We start from the raw sequence: 23,086 nt of genomic DNA, 5'->3' as shown, positions 1-23,086 counted from the left end.
GAGCCAAAGTCTGTATGGGTTTCACTTCTGACTGTGCTGGCACTAGTGCACATCTTGACCTTCCAGCTCAGTGAACACAGGGAACCAGAGATCCTGCCTGTCCTGAGTCGTAAAGTGGCTGGGGTTCTGAATAGGGTTGCCCACCCTCCAGGATTGTCTTGGAGTCTCCAGGAATTAAAGATTGTCATGTGATGAATACATCCAACCAAAATTGGCAACCCTACTTCTGAACGTCACTGGCTCTTTTTCTCATTGCCAATCAGTCCTCTGAGGATCTGAGCCTCCTTCTTTCCTCCTTGGTTGTCAGGGTTCTAGTCTTGTATTGCCTGCTCTTACCCCATTCCCTCTTGTAAACACCATTATGAGGCCCTGACTTCACCTCCTCCAGTTTCTGTGCCCCAGCCTTGTTACTGTGCCGCTCTCCTAGTTCACACCAATATGCAATGTCAATGGCTACCTAGAGGGTTGGATGTAGAGATGGGCCTGTTCTGCATTTCAAACCCCCAAACGTTTTTTCTGGTTCACATCTGGGGTTTTGTAGAGGAAAGAGGCAGAGTGTGAAATTCAAATCTGTTTAGGCCTATCTTGGTTTAAAATCAAATAGCAGGAGACCTCAGTCTACTCAGCTGCACTCCGGATACAATCACCGGTATAGTCCGGAAGCAATTTCAGTACATGGATTTCTTTACTGAGGACTCTGCATTATCACATCGATGTCAAGCCCCGAAACAATGAATGGAAGCTGCTCTGCCCAGCAAAAGGTCCATCTGATTCCAAGCCACATGCCTGTAAAGATATGACAAGATGGCATCAGAGCTTAGTTTAAAACTTTTATTTTTTTTATGCATCACATTTTTTTTCTCAAGCACATAGGTGTCTACTTTAAGGCTTTATGGAAAACATGGAAACTTTAAGTCTCAAACAACCAAACCCTAAATCAATTGCTTTTCTGACAATGACCTCTCAGGATGCCACCTGTATTAGTGCTTCTGATACTGCAACTTCACTCTGACAAGGAGCCTCTGTCAGGACAGCTCTTGATGAAGGTCGTCAAAATACTCCTTGCTCCAAATGCACTTTGGAAAGGGATTTTTTTTGGGGGGTGGAGTTTTGTATCTATCTCAGTCCCACAGCAACCACCCAGTGTTCAGAGACCTTCCTAAGCTTTTAAGGACACACTATTTCCCACAAAGTGTATTAGTGAATTCCTGCTTGTTCAGTGTATTTGCTCTAAGGATCTGGTCCAACATCCATTTATGTCTATGGGAAGGTTTTCAATGACTTTGGTTGGGCATTGGATGGACCCACCCATCCATCCATCCTCTGTGGCATCACAGAGCTGATTGTGATTCATTACTGTGTGGTTCCTGGACTGCTCTCTATTTTTAATCCCTCTTTGGGAAAAGGGAAATCTAGCAAACAAAATACATAGCTAAACCCAGGTCTGCTTATACTGGAAAAACGAATCGGTAACTGAGAGGCAGTTGCAGCGGCGAGACAGGAAGTTTTAAGAATCCTATTGCAACCAACAATACACTGTGGAAAAACAAATATTCCCCAGCGGAAAGAGGCATGAGAAATCCCTACTGCATTGAGCGGTTTGAAACAAGCTATTAGAAATTGGCCCCGGTAATCAGGAAATCTGCTCTACCATTTTTGTGCTGTCAGGCCCCAGATGTCATACCTCTGTATTCAGCTGGGAAAATATTCACTGGAGTGGTGAAAAATCTTTATCAGCAAAACAAGACACCAAAGGAAACTCACCTGGTTGGGGGCTTCATTGCAAATTGCAAAGCTCGGTCCCGTTAGCCAAATTTTCAGCCAACCTGGAAGAGGTGGAAACCATCAGCCCTGTGGTGACATTTTTTTTTTTTAAACTAAATCTGAGCTCACAACAATACCCCCCCCAGAGCCAACAGCTTTTACCTAATCTGGGGTATTCAAGATCCAGCTTTGGGTCAAAATCTTCTGTCTAGCCTCTCTTCCCCAGTAATGTGCGAACGGAACCTGGATCTGAACAGTTCTCAATTGTGGGGCATGCAAAGTTCAAAGCTGGACCCAAATTTTGTAGTGTGGGCATGCTTCTAGTTTTCAGCCGAAGTGAGTTCAATCCTTGAGGGGGCCACTTAGGGATCTGGGGCAAAAATCAGTACTTGGTCTTGCTAGTGAAGGCAGGGGGCTGGACTCAATGACCTTTTGCGGTCCCTTCCAGTTCTATGAGATAGGTATATCTTCATATATTTAAGCAGGCAAAGCTTAGTGGTTTCAGACCCATCTGCGTATGCATGGAGTTTCTGGGTTCAGCTGAACCCCAAATTTAAGGCAAAATATGCGTGTACCCAGGTGTAATGGCATCCTTGGGGCTATGCAATCTATGCTATGGAGCTACTGCAGACTTCTCTTGCTTTAGCTGAGATCACTCTTTAGCTCCCCTCTTTTCTACACTCTCAATCAATCCATTACAGACACATGACTGAGTTTAAACAGAGCCTCTGACTGGTTGGTATATATTTATGAGACTTGCAAATCTCTCTCTACGTGTGAATGGGCCTCTATGCTCCCAAATATCCAGCAGCTATATTTGGAAACATATGGCAAAGCCTAACGGGGCTGGCATTCATGCTATGTGGCAAATTCAGTATTTGTTTCCATCATGCAAATGTATTATTTGAGCCTAATACACTACTGAGAAAAAAAAACAAGAACTTTTGAGTCCCTCAGTAACTCATACATGTATGCTGCCTCTTTAATACTTGGCAAATATCTCCGCAGTCACAGGAATTGTAACTTCAGGTCATTTATTCCCTGGTGCCCATAACAGAACCCATTGCCGCTGCTCTGGAAGAAAACTGGCAACTCTACCCATATGTGATCAGAACGCAGAATGTCTCTGCACCTTTTCCTGCCTCCTTTAATAGGAGTAAACTCTGTTTCCTTCGAAAACACCAGTATTTCCCAACGTAACAATAAAATCCAGTTTGGTTTAGATAAAAAAATCACTGTAAATGTATTTAAAGGTTACAATAAGGGAAAAAAAGTTTTGTAAAATATTAATGACCTGATGAGTTCTGCAAAAAGCACCACCTAGGCAGCCCTAAACTTTAAGTACAGAATATTTGTGTTTACCTGGTTCACAACTTTGCAGAAATCACTTAAACCTCTAACAGCTAGAGTGGTGTCCCTCGGACCACAAACGCAGTGTGTGACATTCCCCTGGCAGGAGCAATGGTGTTTACCTAGAACCCCAATTAGTTATTGGCCACATGCCTTTTGATCTTGGGTGACACAGTTACAAGGTGATGGGTGATCTGTTGTTGTCACATAGGACAAAGTAGCTTTGGATTAGCAAACATCCGTCCATTTGAAGTTTGGGAAATATGTAAAATTTATAATTTCCTCCTTTGTGATCGCACAATACACAGTGACTGAGGCTTTGCATGCATTCTCCTTAATAAGCTGTTTCATAAATAATATAATTAGTTTTTGTCCACTTCAAGTTCGACTTTGATCTAGCAGTGGGTAAATGGCATTATTGTTTTGAGCTGTATCTACTTCCAGCAATCCAGCTTTTGCATATTTTTCAAAAAGCTTTTCTTTTGCTCCTCTCAGACGGGATAAGACTATTAAGTCCAATTTTATACTGAAGTCAATGGAGTTGCACTGGCATAAAAACAACGTGACTGAGTGCAGACTCAGATTCCTGAGCTCCATTGGTAGGATTAAAGACACCAAGCAACACTTTCTTTAGGCAGAACTCCTGGAATGTTAATGAACAGTTAAATAAGACCGTCATAATTCTAATGTAATAAAAATGCTGAAAATAGAAATCTTATGTACATCTACTTAGCTAAAAAGGGACTTAACTGGTCACAAAAATGTAACTGGCATAGCCATGAAGCTGTGAAGGGAATTATTTATCACGGTACAAGAACATACAACTTTGAGTAACAGGATGAACTGATCAAAGGTGAATTTATATTGGATGTCAAAGAAAACATCGTCAGAGTGAGATCTACTAAACTGTTCACTAGTCATAGCCACCATTTTTTTGTATTTGCCTAGTGTCTTTCATTCAAGTTCCTCCATGGGCTTTTTGAACTTGAATTAATTAAGCATCACACCCTGTGGAGTAGGTTAAGATTATTATATGCAATTTTAAAAATGGGTAAACTGAGCAAAAGGGAGGTTAAGTGACTTGTCCAAATTCACACAGCAAATTTGCGCCAGAGCCAGGATTAATGCAAAGTCCTGACCCCAATCCCTTGCTCTATGTACTGTACTAGTCCACTTTGCTTGCTCTGGCCATTCCTCAGTGAACCTCATTGTGCCAAAAAGCATTCACTGGAATTGAACACTAGTGTGTATCTCCTGTGCAACAAGGATCAGTAGATCGCACAAACATAGTACTTTAACCAAGTCTGATAACCCCATCTAAAAGAAAGATCAGAGTCACTCTTCTAACCTCGCTACATATCCACCTTTTAGAACATTTCCTTACCAACACAAAAGTGTTGTGTGGTTTTTTTTTTCCAGATGGGGCAATCGTTAAATCCACACTAAACATAAACACAAAGGGCCTGATCCAAAGCCCACTGAAGTTGAGTGGAAAGTCGCCCGTTGCCTTCGGGGGGCTTTGGACCAGGCTAAATAATCTTTTTATTAATTAAATCTTGGGTATCTTTTGGGGATCTCCTTTTTCTTTGGCATTTGTACCCTTCTCAGGATTCCCTGACCACTTCCCTCCCTGGCACTAGGGTCACTGCATCTTGAATGGTCCTTTGAAATATGTGTTAACTACTTATGCTAAACAATCTGTTTCATCTTGTATTTAGCTGTGACACTCTGAGTAAGTTTCCCAGGTCTGAAGAAGAGCTCTGTGTAAACTCAAAAGCTTCTCTCTCTCTCTCACCAACAGAAGTTGGTCCCATAAAAGATATTACCTCACCCAGCCTGTATCAGAAAAACCATCTAGGAGTGGGAAGTAAAGCATATAACCCATGATAACTTGCCTCTAAAAGGAAGTTTCTGTCATGTGCAACAGCTGCTTGTATTCTCAGGAGGAAATGTTTTGTCACTCAGACAGACTTCTGCCTTTTTGAGTCCCCACATGGAGCAGGTGTGGGGGAGTAACTTCCACCAAACCAGTCACAACTTGATGCTCAGCCAAACAGTTGGCACAGTTCAACAGGAGCTACTGGTCTATTGAAGTTAGTCTTTGAAATCATTGGGACTTCTCTTGTACTTAAATTAAACACATACTTAGGTGCTTTGCTGGACTGGGGATCTTCACTTTCTAACTTCCCTGCTAGCTGGTTTATGTCACTGCAAAATTACCAAGTGCAATGCAAGAAAATTTAACCCTGAATTCTCATTTATTTGTATGTAAAGCTGATCCCTTTGAAATGTGCCATTCAATTTTTAAACTATATTTTATTTTGCAGATTCTGGGGAAAACAGACACTCTGTAAGTATACATTTTATTTGAGGAATAAGAGATTGGGAAATTAGATTAGGATAACTGTTAGATCAGTGAAATAACATTGAAGGGTTATTATATTTTTGTATTGTTCACAATACGTTGGAAATGTTCTGCTTAGTACCGTCATTTATATCCTTATTGGCCAGGTTTTCTCTGATCTATTTATATAGCAGTGAGCACTAAAAGTCATATGAAATAACTGGTATTTGAGAAAGCCACTATAAAGCACAGTAGGTCCATGATGACTCTTTGATCGGGGGGTTTACACATTGAAATACAAAACTGTGCAGATTTGGCTTGATTGCAGGGGTGTGCGCTCTGACACAGCAGAGCCAAGCTTGGGAATGTCTTCAGACTTCCACTGGGCTGATGTATTCAAGAGCATGTTGGGTGCTGAACCACTTGAGGATGGATATGAGGGCTTGCTGGGCTGGCCAGTCTATGGAGTAATAGCGTCAGTGTCAAGTGGGAAAAGAGGCGAATGAAGAAAGGGTGTTTAGAACCTTCGCTGGAAAAACTACAGCGGGGCTAGCACCAACTGAGTCGCCTTCCCAAGGAGTGTGTAAGCACATGCACACACACATACACTGGGAGATTTTTACCATTTGCAGATGTGATTTCCTTCTTAAGGTGTAGAGCGAGGTGATTTCCTGACTGTGACTATTGGCTTGAGCAGAAGCTTGCATTCAACTCTGTCTGTGCTCCTGACCTGTGCTATGTAGCACCTTCAACCAGGATATTAGAAGACGGGCCGACTGGCAGGATTGTTGGTGGAGACTGTGACATTCTAAACAAATATTAATGGAAAGCAAATGCTGACATTATTACGATCATCCAATCAGGGAACTGGAGCAACGCCATGTGATGTAAGAGCCCAGCCAAACTAACCATCGCAGCTCAAATTCCATGGACAATCTACCAGTCAAGAAATGATACGGTGAATAGCTTTGAACACCAAACTAATCAGAGGAAAAGCCAATTTGTGGAGAGAACGAGTGGCTAAATGCCTCAAATGAATGATCACTCGGCTCTGCTGAAATGCAAAAGACAAAGAACAAGCACTCCAGAAATAACTACATTAACGTTATTTATCAAATACTTTCCGACTATATCCCCAATGTGCTGTTCAGTAATATGGTTATTAATTATTATTACTAGTGCTGTTGTGCTAGCACCCAAAATGGGCCGGGCACTGGGTAAACATACAGGAAGAGACAGTCCCTGCCCTGATATATTTATAAACTTATTTTTAAAAAATAATTGAGAAGCACACACTGGAAACCATACTATGATAAAACCTGCCCTCGTAAGACTAAAGAGAGTAAGAGAAAGAGAGGAGGATCCTATCCAGAGGCTAAACTCTGAGGTCTTTTGCTCAGTCCTTACTCCGGCAAAACCCCCATTATAGTCCTCTAGGATTTGGTTTCAAGAACAGGGAGTTTTCAAAGGTAACTCTTGACAAAGAAAAGGAGGGAGGAACTGCCACATGTTGAGGGAGACTGCAGAGGCCCAGCTGCCTCCTGATCTTAGACAAGATGGTTGATCCCTAAAAGGCAGCTGGTAGAGCACAGACACCTGTTGGATGGCGGCGGTCTCAGTGGTAGGCAGGGCCAGCCCCAGGTTCAGAGTTCCTTGGTTCCCTGAGCAGAAGCCTGCAGAAGAGGAATGTGCATGTACGTACAAGATCCCTTCCAAAAAACAGGGCGGGACGTGGGAGTGTATTTTTCCTGCCACTTATTTTATATGACTCTGGATCATTTGCTTAAAAAAAACAACTGTAGCAAATAAGAGACTTGTAAATAACAATCACAGTAGCACTCTCTACGACAGCTAACAATACACATTCAGGCCTGGTCTACACTACAGAGTTAGGTTGACGTAAGCTGCCTTACGTCAACCTAACTCTGTAAGCATCTACACTAAAATGTAGCTCCCACTGATGTAACTCACCCGCTACACTGACTTAATAACTCCACCTCCAGGAGAGGCGTAGCTCTTAGGTTGATGTAGTTAGGTTGACGCAGTATTAGTATAGACACTGCGTTGCTTACATTGGCTGTTTGTTGCCTTTCAGAAGCTGTCCCACAATGCACCACACTGACAGTTAACTCTGTGCAAGTGCTCCTGGTGAGGACATGCACTGCTGACATAAGGAGCGTAGGCCAGACATGTAAAAGGGATTTAATTACTGCGGTGGCTGTATGTCGCTATAACTTAAGTTGACTTAATTTTGTAGTATAGACTTGCTCTCAGGCTCTGAAAGGCATGGCGCTCCACCCTCCATCAGCATTCAAGTCCACATGGGCTACAAAAGAAAACTTCTGTGTTGTTTACAGTCCATTGGCAGAGCATTGAAGGTCACGGAGTGTGTTGCAATAAACAGGCGGATTTTTATAGGCAAATGGGGTTTATTTCTCATTGTCATTTAAAGGTTTGGGGTTTTACTTTGCTCTCTATCTTCTAAAAATAAACCAAGCCTAGTTCTCCTCCCAGTTGCAAGGATGCAACCTCATGGCATCACAGAGGAGATTTTTTTTTTTTTTTTAATCTGTGCCTGGGATAAGGGCTTAGTATACACAGGAGAAGGTGGAGAGAAGTCACTGCAGCAAACAGCTGGTGTGAACCTGAATGGGAGGCATTGTGCTTTCTCAGTGCTCTGGATTGCCTGTTGGAGCCAAGCCTACATATCTTCTGCACCCTTTGACGTCAGTGAGAGGTTCTGGGCATGCAGCATTGGGGCCTTTGTTTGCACCCTTATCCATAACTGCTACATAAAGCAAAGTTCCACATACACTCTAGCTGCTAACGTGAACTGAGCCCTTGCTGTATAGAACTTACACAGGTATTTCCCAATGCTTGTAAGGTATAGAGTAAGTGTGAGCCAGGGGACGGTCACTCCTCCTGGATTCTGTGGCCAGCTCTGTCATTGACTTGTCTGGCCTTGACCCAATCACTCATCACTATTTGACGGTTGGGCAAAAGGAATTTAATATCTCCCTCACGAGAGTGCTGAGTGGCTTCATTAATTCATGTTTGCAAAGCACTCTGAGATCTTGGATGAAAGGTGCTATTGATGTGCCATCTTTATGATAATTGATGATTTTGATAATTTTTTTCTATTACCAAAATTGAGTCTAGAAGCCATTATCTGGAGCCACGTTGAGGCTGCTTTGGTTCTTGAATGGGATGCAGTGAAAACACCTCAGCACCCTATGTAAATAATTTTGGCTTTAATTAATTGGGCCCTGTCATTTTACCATCTCCTGGCAAGCTGAGAGGAGTTGGATTTAGGGCTGCATTTTCCTTGCTCGCACAAATCCCTGTTTGCATCTGGAAAGGAGTAATAAGATCCCCTGTAAAATTCAACAGACTGTCGCAAACATTTTTAGTTTCTCATCAATATACAAAAGAAAAACCTGCTTTGGAACCAACTGTGCATGTTACTTGAGTTTTCCCCAGCAATATGCCCTTGGGGTTCACATTGACAGCACACAGATGGGCAGGATCAGGATGTACATGTGCCACTAAACTTAAACCCTGAGGGTGTGCACGATACTTCCCAGGAAATGGCACTTGTACAACACACAGGCATCCCCTAGAAACTCTGACATAACGTTATCGGACAGGAAACACCCCCGCTAGACATCCCTGTTGCAGTTAAATACTGTAACTTCTCCTGATTAAATAGCTATTTGAATCACCAGGGCTTGTGCCGACAGGGCTCAGTTCTGCTTGCAGGGCCATCTCTGGATAAAAAGCAGCATCAGGCCTTGGTTCTTTTGCCTGCTGAGCAGGAGCAACCCAAAGTGTTTCTTTCTCTTCTCCACATAAATGAGCCACAGTGGGGATCAGAAAGTGAATTTCCTCGTGGGGTTGGTTTTTTTCTTCTTCTTCTCAACATTGCTCAGGCAACATAAAAGTGCAGAGAGAAAAGAGACGGAGAGACTCTGGCCGTGCCTTTTCTCCTCATTTTATTGAAGTACTTTACTTCTATAGCTTATTTTCCTGCAGCCCTATGCTCTGCAATGCCTCACAGGGAGAGTCCGACTGAGGGGAGTTGCTGACCCTGCCTATCAAAGCGAAAAGAGTCCTAATAACCTGATCAAGTGGCTTAACCTTCCTCTACAGGCAGTTTTCTACTTTAGAGGTCTGGAGAAGAGCTTGGGGGAGGTGGAAGACCTCTTTGCAGGGGAGACTGGCCCTGCTGCTGCTCTTGCTGCCCCTGATCTGTGGATAGAGGCCTTTGGTCTCCAGGCCTGACACTGTGGCATCCTAATCAAAGGAAACATGTTCAGGAAAGAAAGTAATGTCCAGGTAGCAGGTTTCCTGGCTACAGCTACATGTCAGAGTGTAGGTCTTGAAGACTCATGATTTGACATTTTCATGGCGATAACATGACACAGTGGGGATTTTTGTGGCAATACACCATACAAATGTATTGGGGGGGACAGAAGGGAGTAAGGACTGTGGGACCGAACCCCTATTTGGAGTCTGGGTTTCAGAGGTGGGAGCACATGCCTTCCTTTTGACTTCAACGACAGTTGTGGGTGCTTGAAATCTGATCCTTAGCGTCTGCTTCTTACTCCAAATTCAAGTAACGCTCTCCCACCTCCCTTCTAATAAACCTATTAAATTATGATGTTCTGCGTTAATGGTGAGGAAGTCATAAGGCAAAGCCAAGAATTGCTGCGTTGAAGGAAAAAAATGAAGAAAACAGCTTTATAATGAGCTCTCATGCCTCCATTAATCCAACCCCAGCCCATAAGAAGTCGTGTCACTGTCAGAATAAGGCTAATCCAGCATGAAAACAATGAAGAACTTTGCTCCCTCCATGCCGGGTGAGGCCATGATAAAAGTAAGCCCAGTGCTTTAATAAATGCCACACATTGACAACAAAGGGTTATATTTCACAGATTCGCAGTAAGGGTTTGATCCCATTTAAGTCAATGAGGGTGATATGTTCGACAAATCCAGTCAAAGCCTGAATTATTTAAATGGGTTAAAATCAAATTGCAGTCCAAGTTCTGATTAGAGAGGGGCACAGACCAAAGTAACCTGGGCCTCAACACATTGGACGTGAGGGATATTCGGAACTAGATCCAAACTTTGGGCTTGTGGCCTCTTCTCTTTTTCTTGTCTGCTACAGGATTTTAGATCTTAAGTTCCATCCATAGGAAGTGTTTGCAAAAGAAACGGGTGTCTTTGAATTATTTTTTACCTAAAATCAGCTTGGAAGTGTCTGGAGTAAATTAATTGAATTACTCAGAGAGGAACTGGGAGGAGGTTTCCTTCCTGGAATCAGAGCTGGCAATCTTTCTAAGTTATTTAATGGTCTTAGTTTCTGAAAACATATTGAAGGAAATATCTTAACAATGAGATAGCCACTTCGCCAAATACTAATTTGGTATTGTGTTGGATATGCTGCAGCCATACATTCTGACTTCATATTCTCCCCTGTCATTTTTACTTGTTTGTTTGTTTTATTTTGTCCTGGTGCTGAACATGGATTGATTAGCGTCACTTAGGACACGTTGTACTTTCAGGTGTACATTTGTACTAATACAAAATGTACCATCCTGGAGACAAAACTCTCCAATTCTCCACCCACTTGCAGAACTGAAAATCTAGCCACTTATTTATTCGTCAGTGCCCAAACACAGATTTAAGTGTTTAACTATAGGCAAGCAGTTTGAAAATGTTAGTCTAAATATCACTGTGTCTTAGTTTCCTCTCTGTACCATAGAGATGTTGAATGACTTTAGAGAGGAGACATGATGATTGTTTAGCTGATAGTGCAGCTCTTGGAAAGAGTTGTTGTTATATTTCATCTCTTTATGCAATTTCATTGATCCAAGAGTTTTTTTTTAATTTATGCTTATTAGCTTTTTTCCCCCTCCTCATTGCCAATAGAGAATAGAAGGTTCTCCTGATGCCACTTAAAAGATTCATCGGAAACATCAACTGCTGGGAGACAAAAACAAGAAGCGAGATGATGTGCCTGTTTCAAAAGCTCTATGGCACTCATTTATGAACCTGCCAGCCTCCTCTCTTCAATGTTCGTTTCCTCAGGGTGAACAACAGGGACATTCCTAAAGCATGTAATTAAAGAAAATTACGAATAAAGTTTCGAATGGGAAAGTGCCTATGGAACCCAATGCCAGGTCCCCCACATGGTTCATTTCTCTCACTAAAAGAGTTTTGTTTCTCTATCCTCCATTTCATCCTGCTCTGGGGAGGTGGGAGTATAGAATAAGAGTACATTCTGGGCTTTTTTAAAACTTAGTAACTGTACAGCGATTCAGAACTTTACCACATTAAATAATGCCTACGTTATTAGAGACACAAATATTCCTTGTTCTTTGTTAAATCACTTCTTGTATCTAAAAGTTTCACTGCTCAATGAGCTGTTTGGCATATTGGTTCTCTCTTGAAAGAATGACTGCACATCACAGTCCAGATTAGACAAAATATAGATCACGGATGTTGGGTCATCAGATTTGGAGCTGAAGCTAAACCCTAATCCAAATCCCATCCCCAAACATTAATGAAGTTCAGAAGCTTATTTGGGTCCAGATTGTAAGCTCATACCTGTCCCTACCTTATCTCTACAATATGCCAAACCAACACCTTGATTCCGTGCTTTTGAAGATTGGCACCACATCCAGATCCCACTAAGGTGGCTGTTCCCTGTTTCAATAATGGGTTCAAACGAAGCCCTGGATGCAAATACTCCATAACTTTGGAGAAGTTTGGATCCAGATCAGAACTTTGCAGTTCATGCTAATCTCAGGTTTATTGATGCCAAGAAAATACAAACAAACAAAAACCCCAAACAGAGATTTTCTTTTTCAAACTGTAAAGTGGATCCCAATCCTGCAATCTGTTCCCATGTATCACTGCAGATTCAATTGCAGGATCAGGGACATAGATAAGAAGGCTCTTGTATTAAATGACAAATAGCATTTAAAATAATTAAATCAACAAGGATCTAAGTCATTCTTACAAAGAGATGACATATGGATTCATATATACATATATATATTTACTGCTTTAAACTCTTTATCAAAGGCTCTGGAACAGAAAAGGTATATATCTCCTTTGAAAGCAAAGGATTTTTTTTTTGCCCCCCTCCCACCAAGCTTAAACTGTTCAGTTTCTTACTAATATCTTTTTAATTTATTTTTCCCTAGGAAAAGGTTGCTTGTATCATAAAACATTTAAACCTTTCACAAACAACAACGGGCTTTGTAGCACATCTCTGTTGGCAAATATACATTCAAGCATCCCACAAACCCTCCCACCCCCCAAAAAACTCCTCAAATGTTATTACAGTGAATTTGGAAAAGGTATTTTAATAAAGAAATCTTTGAACTTAACTTTGCATCCTTGGATGTTTTTCTTATCAGCAAATCACAAGTGGCTGTGTGGATGGGTTATTATTAATGGTAAACTGGGGGGATATCAATGAACAGAGCATGTCACAGAACGTGGGGGAAAGCATGGATTCTGCCCAAACTCTGTCAACTTGAAATAGCTGAACTTGTTGTCATGAACCAGATTAATCTCAAACAAGCGTGTCCACACCAGCCATGCTGAATCACTTTAAGAACCATTGCAGGCTTGCCCCACATTCACAGTAGTGCCGCTCAAAACCACTTCAGTTAAAAGGCCCTCCAGAAATCTATCCTACAGTCCCAGGCATGGCTCCCAGAACCAGTGGACTCTTGGAGGTTTCAAAAGACTCCCAGTGCACCATGGAGCAGCAATGACCCTGTGGGGCTGTTTCATCTTGTCTATGCCCATACTGGTGCGAAGTATTTCAGACAGAAACAGTTTAGACCGAATCATTTCTTTACCCTGCTGAAAGATTCATCTACTCCATCTGGTTCTTGGAACGTGTCACAGGGTAGCTGGGCCCTTTAATAAAACAGGTCCAGCCCTTCCCCCCTCCCTCCATGCCAGTACAGGTGCTCCCAGTTTGTCCAGTTAAGAGGGCAAGGCAGAATCTGGGACTATAAAGGATCAGGGAGAATTAGAGTTGTGGGAAGTTCTTGAAGAAGGCAGTAGTAGTGGGAGAAGGAGGCGGCAGGTCAGGGCAGGGCAAGGCAAGGCAAGCTAGAGCTAAGGGCTAAAGAGAGCTGAAGGCAAGGACCGTGGGAGAGCTTACCTGCTGACATCTCCGTGCTGGAGAGGGCTGAGGGCTAGGTCTACCTGTGGGCTTGTCTGAGATGACTGGTTAATAGCACAGGGAAAGTGATGGCTGCTTCCCTGGTGAAGACAAACTCCCAGGAGAGTATTGGTAGTGGGATGTTCCTGCTGGGAAGACTGGGGTTACACAACAGCAGGGAGGGCTGGCGTGCTTGTCTGGAAGAAGAGTCTGGGTGTGGTGGAAGATGCTGGAATGTGGTATGTGCTAGGCTGAGGGATTGTATGTTGTGGGATTTGAAAGCCTGCGTGCACTGGGGGTGATAAATGGACTATGTTTTGGGACTCTTGCTATGGCCTATTTGCACTATGTCCTGGGGGCTGGTTTCTTGAACCAAGAGAGCCTGTCCTGGAGCCCTTGGGGCCTGAGAGAGGACGTGGGAGGGTAACTCTGGTTCGGGTGCCCAGAGGTAAGGAGGTGCTCAGGGATAAAGGGAAATCGTTCATGTGAATTGGTTTGAACATTGGTTTGTGTGGAAGTAGAGTGTGTCACTGGCATGCTGGGGAATAGATCAGTAAACTTCTCTGCTGCAGACAAAGCTAATGTACCTACCCACTAAACAAAGAACAGTCATACGTGATGAGTTCAGCTTCCTGTTCCACAGAATGTGGCTTCAGATGCCAAGCAAGCCTCATTTGTTAACCTGTTAAACTGAACACTTGGGAAAGATTCTTGTCTGTTGTTGAAACAGTGCCCATATTCAATTAAGACTCAAAACAATGAGCCATTACAAATCTGCTGGTTTAGTTCTTTAGATTTCTAGCATCTCACCAAGTCTGGCTCAGCAAATGTAAAACCAAGTGTGCTGTAAGTATTCACCTTAAAAAGCAGGGGGGAAAGGGGTCTTTTACAAAAGCCCCAGTTCATCCTCCCCACCCCCTAGCCCCAGTTCCATTCGAAGAGAGACTGGGGGATACTATTTTGCATAAGACAGAATGGAGCTATTGTTTCATGAGATTCATTTACACCAGTGTTTCCCAAACTTGGGACGCTGCTTGTTTAGGGAAAGCCCCTGGCAGGCCGGGCCAGTTTGTTTACCTGCCATGTCCACAGGTTCGGCCAATCGCAGCTCCCACTGGTTGCGGTTCGCTGCTCCAGGCCAATGGGAGTTGCTGGAAGCGGCGGTCAGCAGCGTCCCAAGTTTGGGAAACACTGATTTACACAATAGTGTGAGAAGCAACCGGTTAAATCACTTCATAGAACAGGTCCTGCATGTGTAATTCCCAGTGGTGAGAGCTAGAGTTTCCAGGTCTGAGAGGGGGAACAGACCTTGTTGCCTCAGACACCAATTTTCTACTAGATGGCTTATTTTCAGGCATGCAGAGTCGGTTTGCTTGACCTCCGAGCCTCACTTGCAGAAAACATACTAGCAACAGCAGCCAGTTTAAACAAATTTAAGACAGTTTGTAGGAGACTTGTGTCCCAAACCCCTGGCCTTATTCTTGTGTGCCATAGAAATCTTTAGCCAATATGTTGAGAGAGAGTGAGTAGAGTCTCTCTGTCCCAGAATGACACAAGGGGATTGTTCTCCATGGGGCTACACAGTGAAAGAGCAAATAGAAAGGAAACTTAGATCCCCTTAATGTAAATATGAGGCTGCTTGTATTGGTCACCATTAAAGTGCAAGCACTGATTCTGCAAAATGTGGAAAAAGAGAACACAGCGCCAGCCTCTTGTGTTAAGCTAGAGAAGTCAGAAGCCAAGAAGTGTCCATGGGAAAAGCAGCAGATGGGGAGAATGCTGCCAGGAGGAAATTAATAATAATTTCAGAAGACAATGCAGCAGCTTTCAAAAGTGTGATTCCTGGAATCTATCAGTACAGCGCAGACTGAAGGGCAGGAATTCTCAACCGTGGCTACATGGCTGTTTTGGGCTGTGAGGCTTGAGCCTGCAACATTTACTCACTCGTTATCGTAGTCACTAGGGCCCAATAGAACTTTGAAGGAATGAAATTCTAAAGGTAACTTTTTCTTCAGTTTGGGGATATTTCTAAACAGTCTGTGAAATCCAGCATTGCCCTTCCCCCCACACCAGTCTTGTGTGGATTTAAGGGCCCTATTCATCATTGTGATATGGCCCTTGCTAGTAGAAAGCAGCTGCAGGGCAGGTGTTGGGGCACTGTGGGGAATTCCTCCAGCACAGGGAGCTCTGTGACTTCACAGGTGCAGGCGGCATTCTGGGACAGGGCATGAGCAAAGGTTGGAAGAGCACTGAGATTTGATCGAGAAGCTCTTATGCTCTGGCTATTCTGAATTCCTTCAAAGCTCTATTGCTCCTTTGGAGCAGAAGCACAAATTAGGCAGCCTCTGAAAGGTGATGGAGAGAGATCTCTGGCGATTGAAACCCTCTTGTTCCCCAGGACAGGTGTGGCAGCTTCCCCCAATCTGCCTCACCAATGTACAATTTTCAAGTGGATGTTAAATATGCTGTGGGTTTAGGTTTTTCTTATCAACAAAGATACCATGGATGTTCCTTTGAAAAACAAATGATGAGTGGATCTCAGTGTTGGCAGCTCATGACTTTATCAGAAATCTCACGATATTAGATACTTTTTCTAGAGCTCCAGCTTCAGGAGTCAAGTGAGGAGGACAAGAAGACAATCAGTGTCTTTTTTAAATGACAACTCAAAGTTTCGGGCTCTCAGTTTTACAGAAAACAGCCTGGAAACATGACCCAGGTACGCGCCAACAGCTCAGAAACCAGATGCCAAATAAAAGTTACTCAAAGCTTCTTTTTTTAAAAAATTCATGGTTGTGGGGGTATTTTTTGTTTTGGTTTGCTGGATTTTTTTTGCACCCTGACTCCAGACTCTTGAATGCTTGGGGTTGGTATGACTGAGATTTCTTAGGCTTCATGTTGCTAAATGAAATTGTTACTGGAATTAATGACACTTACTGTATCTCCTTCCGTTTTGGGATGATACAGCGTTATCACTGTATTATTTACATGATGAACACACTGATATTTTTCTAAAGAATGAATTATAAATAATCCTGTGACCTGAATTGATCATTCACCTGTGGAGGTGAGAGGGTACTTTTATCTCTGTGGCCATCCAGTGTGGGCCTCTCTGAAGCTGCCAATAACAGTGCCAACAGGGGGAGCTGGTTTTTGCATTATGGACAACTGTCCACTGGGAACTGGACCAGAGTTGTTACACAGAGGCCAGCCATCTTACAGATAATGTAGATTTCTTTTTTGAGCTTTGAACTTCCATTTTATTTGCTCTTTTTCCTTACACAGTCACAGTCACCTGCAAGTGGAAGAAGAACCTACTAATCCCCTAGCTTGCAAAGCACACAGCAATTCTATTAGTCAGACTGTGGAGATGAACAGAAAAGAATTCAATGTTCTTCATCCTTAAAAATCTATTCTGCTGCCTGGTTGGGAATCGGGTGGTAACTTTCCTTCCCGCTCCGATCCCATTGCTGCTGGACTGAAGGGCATCCGAAAGCAGGCACTCCAAGTGGTCACTGGCTTTGTGGGTACTTAAGTCCAGCCCTGTGTTCAAATGTATCCTAAGAAATTATAGACAATTATTTCTGCTGCTTAATCCGAACTAAAACCTCATTAAAGGCCCAACCTTGCTCCCTCTGAAATCAATAGGTGTTTTGTCATTGCCTTAAATGAGACCAAGTTTGGGCACTACGTGATTTCCAGAAAACACTCAGCTGTGTTAGGATTTTTCCTGGAATATCTTGGCACGGTAACCCACCTGGCTTGTGCTAAACTTTCCAAGAGAAATTGCAAAATTCAGAGGGCCCAGAAGAAATTTATTTCTCTTCCCCTTCCTAAGTGCTTAATGATGTTTCCCTTATTATTTTTGAGATTGCCAACTGTGGCGCATGGTGTTTAGTAATTTCATCCCTTGCTGGAGCTGCCATAGCATTACTGATTTTTGCTAGCGTTATTTGCAGATTTGAATAATTTACCTTACTGCATGTGATACAAAGTCACTGCTCATCAAAGGGCCCGTTCGTCCCTGCACAGGGATAGCTTGAGTTCCAATTTGTGAATTTTCCTACTTAATCTCTCAACAGGATGAGGGGGTTTCCCTCCCCCCATAGAAGACACTGTAAATCACCCAAGATTCTGACTTGGTTTTCCCATCTGTGAAATGAAGACAACACTCCTCTATCCCCCAGGGAGGCTGTGAAGCTTAAGTAATAGCAACATTTTCAAAAGCCACTACTGAACTTTGGGTGCAGCACCTGAGACACCATGCACCTAATCTGCGAAGGTGCTGAGCATGCACCACTTCAGCCAAAGTCAATGGGAGCTGTGGTTGCTCAACACCTGTGACAATCACGCCCTTAGATGTCTCAAATTGAGCACCTAAAAATGGTGGCAGTGAAAATCGGTGTCCAGTATTGACTATTTTGCCTTTATGCTTTGTGAAGTGCTTTGAGATCATGGAATGGAGGATGCCATGAAATGCAAGGTATTAATGTTTCTTGCACAGCACCTGGGTGGACTGACTCAGGCATCCAGTGCACCAGTAAGGGTATTTATATGGCAAAACTTTTGTAAATACAACTTTTCAATACTTTGTGATAAGTAGTGGTGGGGAGGCTTAGCCTCAAAAATATTCATCTGGGATATATGTCCTAGTTAGAGCTGTCTGGAAATGCTTTGAGAGCTTGGAATTCCCTTGGAAATTTTCCTGTTGGGCAATTCTGACTTTCCCATGGAAATTTTAAAAATGTAAGAAAGTAACTTTCCCCCAACTTTCTTATTGTTCCCAGCTTTTTCCATTTGGGAAACCATTTAGAAAGTGTGTGTGTGTGAGCAACAACTTTTGACTTTTAAAAGTAACTTTCGCTATTAGGTGTTGCACTTAATTCACAAAGGGGGTGGGATAGCTCAGTGGTTTGAGCATTGGCCTGCTAAACCCAGGGTTGTGAGTTCAATCGTTGAGGGGGGGCCACTTAGGGATCTGGGGCAAAATCAGTACTTGGTCCTGCTAGTGAAGGCAGGGGGCTGGACTCAATGACCTTTCAAGGTTCCTTCCAGTTCTAGGAGATAGGATATCTCCATTAATTTAATTTAAGAATTATGTGCTTTCTCTCTGAAATTAAAACTTCGTTACATTTTTCCAACTGGCAAAAGGTGGAAAATTCAGTGTGTGTGTGTGTGTGTGTGTGTGTGTGTGTGTGTGTGTGTGTGTGTGTGTGTGTGTGTGTTTTGGGGGGGAGAACTGACAACCTTTAAAATTTATAGAAATTCGAAAACTCTGAAAAATTCAATTTTTTTCCTGAAAAATGTTATTTCACATTTTTTTTTCCAGGGGATTTCCCCAAAATTGTTCATATTTTCCAGAAAATGAATAATTCGGTTGAACATTTTTTCTGTGGAAAAAAATGTTTTTGACCAACCTTCCTGCACCAAACAGCTTTTTGTCATAAAATTTGTGACCAAGTTCTTCTCCTGGTTCCACTTCCAGCCTCTCACTAAACTGGTTGGAAAAGTTTAGATACCACTAATATTTTGCTCTAGGGCAGATCCTCAGGGGAAGTCAATGAAGCTCTGAGAATCTACACTAACCAAGGATCTGCCCTTCTGTTCTGCCTGCATGTTAGAGTAGCCCACATGGAGAAAAGGCAGAGCCAATGTTTCTGGGACTGCTTTGTCATGCTGGAGAGCTGAATTCAGGTGCCAAGTTTGCCCTTTGCTGTCTTCATTGGATGGGCCTAAAAGCAGGGCTGGCTCTACCATTTTTGCCACCCCAAGCAAAAAATAAATAAAAATAAAATAAGCTGCTTGGACTGCCGAAGTGCAAAAAAAAAAAAAAAATCCGCTCGGCCTGTGCTGCCCCAAGAATGGATGGAATGCCGTCCCTTAGCATGTGCCGCCCCAGGCACATGCTTCCTCCGCTGGTGCCTGGAGCTGGCCCTGCCTAGAAGCACCATAGAAACAACACATCCAGCCTCTGGAAGGGCAATGAACTTCTCAGGTGACCCTACACACACCAATCCATCCCACGAGGGAAGGAACTGAACCAAAACCTCCAGAGACAAAGAGGACATCTTACCCAGAGGGCAAATTTATTAATTTTTTTTAAACTTTCATTATTCTGGGGGCATAATTACTGATTTTTTTTTTAAATACTCCAAGTTGTCAATAAAATGTGATATCTGGGAGAGGAATTACAATGAAAAATGCTGCTGTCAAACCACAATGTAGACCTCCTTGTTTTGTAGTCCCATTTATTTTTCATGTTGTACCTTTGTATTATTTTGTAATATAGAAAGCAACCCAATAGTTTTAATAATCACTTGGCACCCCTCTGTGTCTGAGTCCTGGTTCCAAAAGGGGACTCAAACCCATGTTCAGTGGCTTGCTTAACCTGTTCTCTTGTATTGCTGGTATTTTTATTATTTTTCACACAGTCTGTCTTGAGGCACAGCAGATACTTAAAGGACGAGATGGGTGAGGCGAGGAGAAGTAGCAGGAGAGCTTGAAATGTTTATTACTTTTTTATTGTTTTCTTCTTCTTGCTCTTTCAGTGCAATGTTTCTTGAAGCAGCTTATTAAATAGAATAATTCAAGAGTTCCTGGTACAATGCTTTAAACATGCTCATGGGTGGGTGGGACATATGCTATGTGTAACAGATATTTGTAGCCAAGTGCATATCTAATATTCTGTACGGGATAAGGAGTGTGCTCTCCGCTATCCAGATGTTATGGTGAACATCACATTTGTCTGTATAAACACAAGTTGACATAACTGATGAAGGCTTTTTCCTTTAAATAAATAAAAGCTTTTGATGAGTTTTTGTACTGGATCAGGGTGTGCCTTTGCTCCTGTCTTCTTGCCCTACAGAAATGGCACAGACTCCACGGATGGGGCATTCACAGTGCCACTTGTTTGAGTTCCCTCTACCAACGCCACTACAGTCCCCATGCAGCAATCTATTTACAATATCCTCTGTGTTTTCAGCCCTCTCCTCATGACCAGAGGGGACCAAAGGTCTCCCTTCCCTAAGGCATTTGGGAGCCTGGGTTCAGCTAGCCCCATTCCTCCCTTCCCCTTGCATTTCCTTCCTGTGTCTCTATCCTTCTGGGCTGGTGGGCTAATTATCTCACCTAGCCCCCTGCCTGATTATCTAATTATCTCTAATTACCCAGTCAGCTTTCTCCAGGGGAACTAATGGGTGTCAAAGTGATCAGAGTGCAAGCTCACTTGTTCACTCCCTCCCCTCTGTCCCAGATATACAACATAGTTGTCCTGGGTATGTAACATACTCCTAATAGTAAAAGTAGGTCCATGTGCAAACACAGATTAGGAGTTTATAATGCAAATGATTCACGTCACTGAACGTGACCTTGCTTTGGATACGAAGGAATTTTGGAGAATCAAGTTTCAGATAAATGATGTTTCCCTGTATATTTTGTACTTTGTATATAAGATTATAATGTATGTAGTAAAATGAATAGCACCATTTTGCAATTTGACTAACGTCAGTATAAAATCTACTTAAAATTAGACAGTTTTCATATTTACCATAAAAGGCGTGACAATACATATCTTCAGTGTGGGCCACAGCGATTGTGGTACAAACTATTTTGGTAATAACCTCTCTCCCCAAGATAATGTCAAACTTCTCATTACAATTTCTCTCCCTGTAGACATCTGGGCACACACATGGGACCAATGGACTCATTCAATGCACATGGGTTGAATTTAGCCTATTTTCTTATCATCCACTTTGTTTTACCAACACTTGATTGGAGCTTTCTATCTAAAAACAGCCCCTGTGTTCTAGTGTTAATCCAGTGCTGACCTCTAGTGGCCAAAGAATTTACAGGCCATTTCCTAAACATTTGAAAATGAGATGGAATGCTCTGTAAATCTTGCAGTTTCCATTGTCGATGGGAGTTTTCTTCAAGCAAACACTGCAGGAGTTGTCCCTGATTTCTATTCCTAATAATACTTTAAATTTTTAAGCATATGTTCATATAGCTGGAAATAAGATGTAAATTTGTGACAGTGAGCGTAATTAACCATTGGAACAATATACCAGGGGCCGTGGTCCATTCTCCATCACTGACAATTTTAAAATCACAATAGGATGTTTTTCTAAAAGATCTGCTCTAGGAATTATTTTGGGGAAGTTCTATGGCTTGTGCTATACAGGCGGTCAGACTAGGCCCTTGGGGGGCCGCGAGCAGGTTTCAGGGGGTCCACCAAGCAGAGCCAGCATTAGACTTGCTGGGGCCCAGGGCAGAAAGCTGAAGCCCCGCTGCCTGGGGCTGAAACCTGGGGCCCTGAACCCCACCACCCAGGCTGAAGCCAAAGCCTGAGCAATGTTGCTTTGCAGGGACCCCTGTGGCATGGGGCCCCAGGCAATTGCCCTGCTTGCCACCCCCTAACGCTGGCCCTGGCTTTTATATGCAGAAAACCAGTTGTTGTGGCACAGGTGGGCCGTGGAGTTTTTATAGCCGGGGGGGGGGAGGGGGCTCAGAAAGAAAAAGGTTGAGAACCCCTGGACTAGATGATCACAATAGTCCCTTCTGGCCTTGGGATCTATTAATCTAAATTCAATATTACAGCCTGCGCAACCCACTTGACTCTTAGTCAAGTGACTTTGAAGGCTCTTGGCCTTCATCTTTCTGTGCATCACCTTCCACCTCTAAAATGGGGATAATAATACTTAAATCACACTATGAGGGTTAACTAGTCTTTTTTTTGTACAAAAATTTTGAGACAAACGCCACAATAGCTATGCAAAGCATTGAGAAATATAATAATATTTAGCACCAATATGGCACTTTTCATCCACAGATGTCAAACCATTTTATAAAGGAGGGTGTAGTGGGGCAGTAACCCTGCTCCTGCCTTGACGGGCTTAAAACAGCCCTGGGAGAGGGCTGTGGTAGGGAACCAGGCAGAATAAGCTGATTGGGGGAAGTAGCCACAGGTGGGGCCACACCCCAATCAGGCCTCAGCTGGCCCTTATAAGAGGGCAGTGGGCTAGAAGTAGACAGAGAGTCTCTCTCTAGATGTGAGAGGGATAGGCCTGGCTGCTGAGCAAGGTGCCTGGAGTGTAGCAGGGCTAGGGGAAGGCAAGAGGAGCTGGGGAGCTCCAGCCTGGAAAACCCCCAGACTGCAGGCCTTGGTAAAGGCCAGGAAAGGTACTGGGGTTGCAGAGGGGCAGCCCAAGGGTAGGCAGAGGCAGTAGGTCCAAACCCTCCTTGTTGCTGATGAGTGGCAATTATACTGCCGTCCGCCCCAGTGAGCGGGGGCTAGATAGTGACTGGCAGTAGCCAAAGACTGAGGTGAGGATAGGGGCTTGGGGGTTCCCCGTGGAGGGGAGACCCAGCAAGACTGTGGGATACTGCCAGGGGGCAGATGCCAGTCATGTCTAAATTAAAGAACCAAAAAAGAATGACTTTTATTG

The 23,086-nt window shown here is 43.2% G+C and overlaps 1 protein-coding gene across 12 annotated transcripts in view; it reads left to right on the top strand.

Annotated features, from left to right (window-relative positions):
• PECAM1 (platelet and endothelial cell adhesion molecule 1) overlaps window positions 1-11,634 on the top strand; it is a 49,919-nt gene extending 38,285 nt beyond the window's left edge. For 5 of the 12 annotated variants that reach the window (XM_034789743.1, XM_034789739.1, XM_034789735.1 and 2 more), the window contains 2 exons: window positions 5,442-5,464; window positions 11,362-11,634. In XM_034789743.1, the coding sequence (XP_034645634.1) occupies window positions 5,442-5,464; window positions 11,362-11,409 (71 nt within the window). In that variant the 3' untranslated portion in view covers window positions 11,410-11,634. Of the gene's footprint in view, window positions 1-5,441; window positions 5,465-6,109; window positions 7,437-11,361 lie in introns of those variants that run through there. The other 7 variants (XM_034789736.1, XM_034789741.1, XM_034789740.1 and 4 more) reach the window with 3 other exon arrangements.
• The last annotated feature ends 11,452 nt before the right edge of the window (window positions 11,635-23,086 follow it).

This window comes from Trachemys scripta, chromosome 14, assembly GCF_013100865.1.
Source record: "Trachemys scripta elegans isolate TJP31775 chromosome 14, CAS_Tse_1.0, whole genome shotgun sequence".
NCBI lineage: Eukaryota > Metazoa > Chordata > Testudines > Emydidae > Trachemys > Trachemys scripta.
This window is presented reverse-complemented; position numbering and strand designations above follow the sequence as displayed.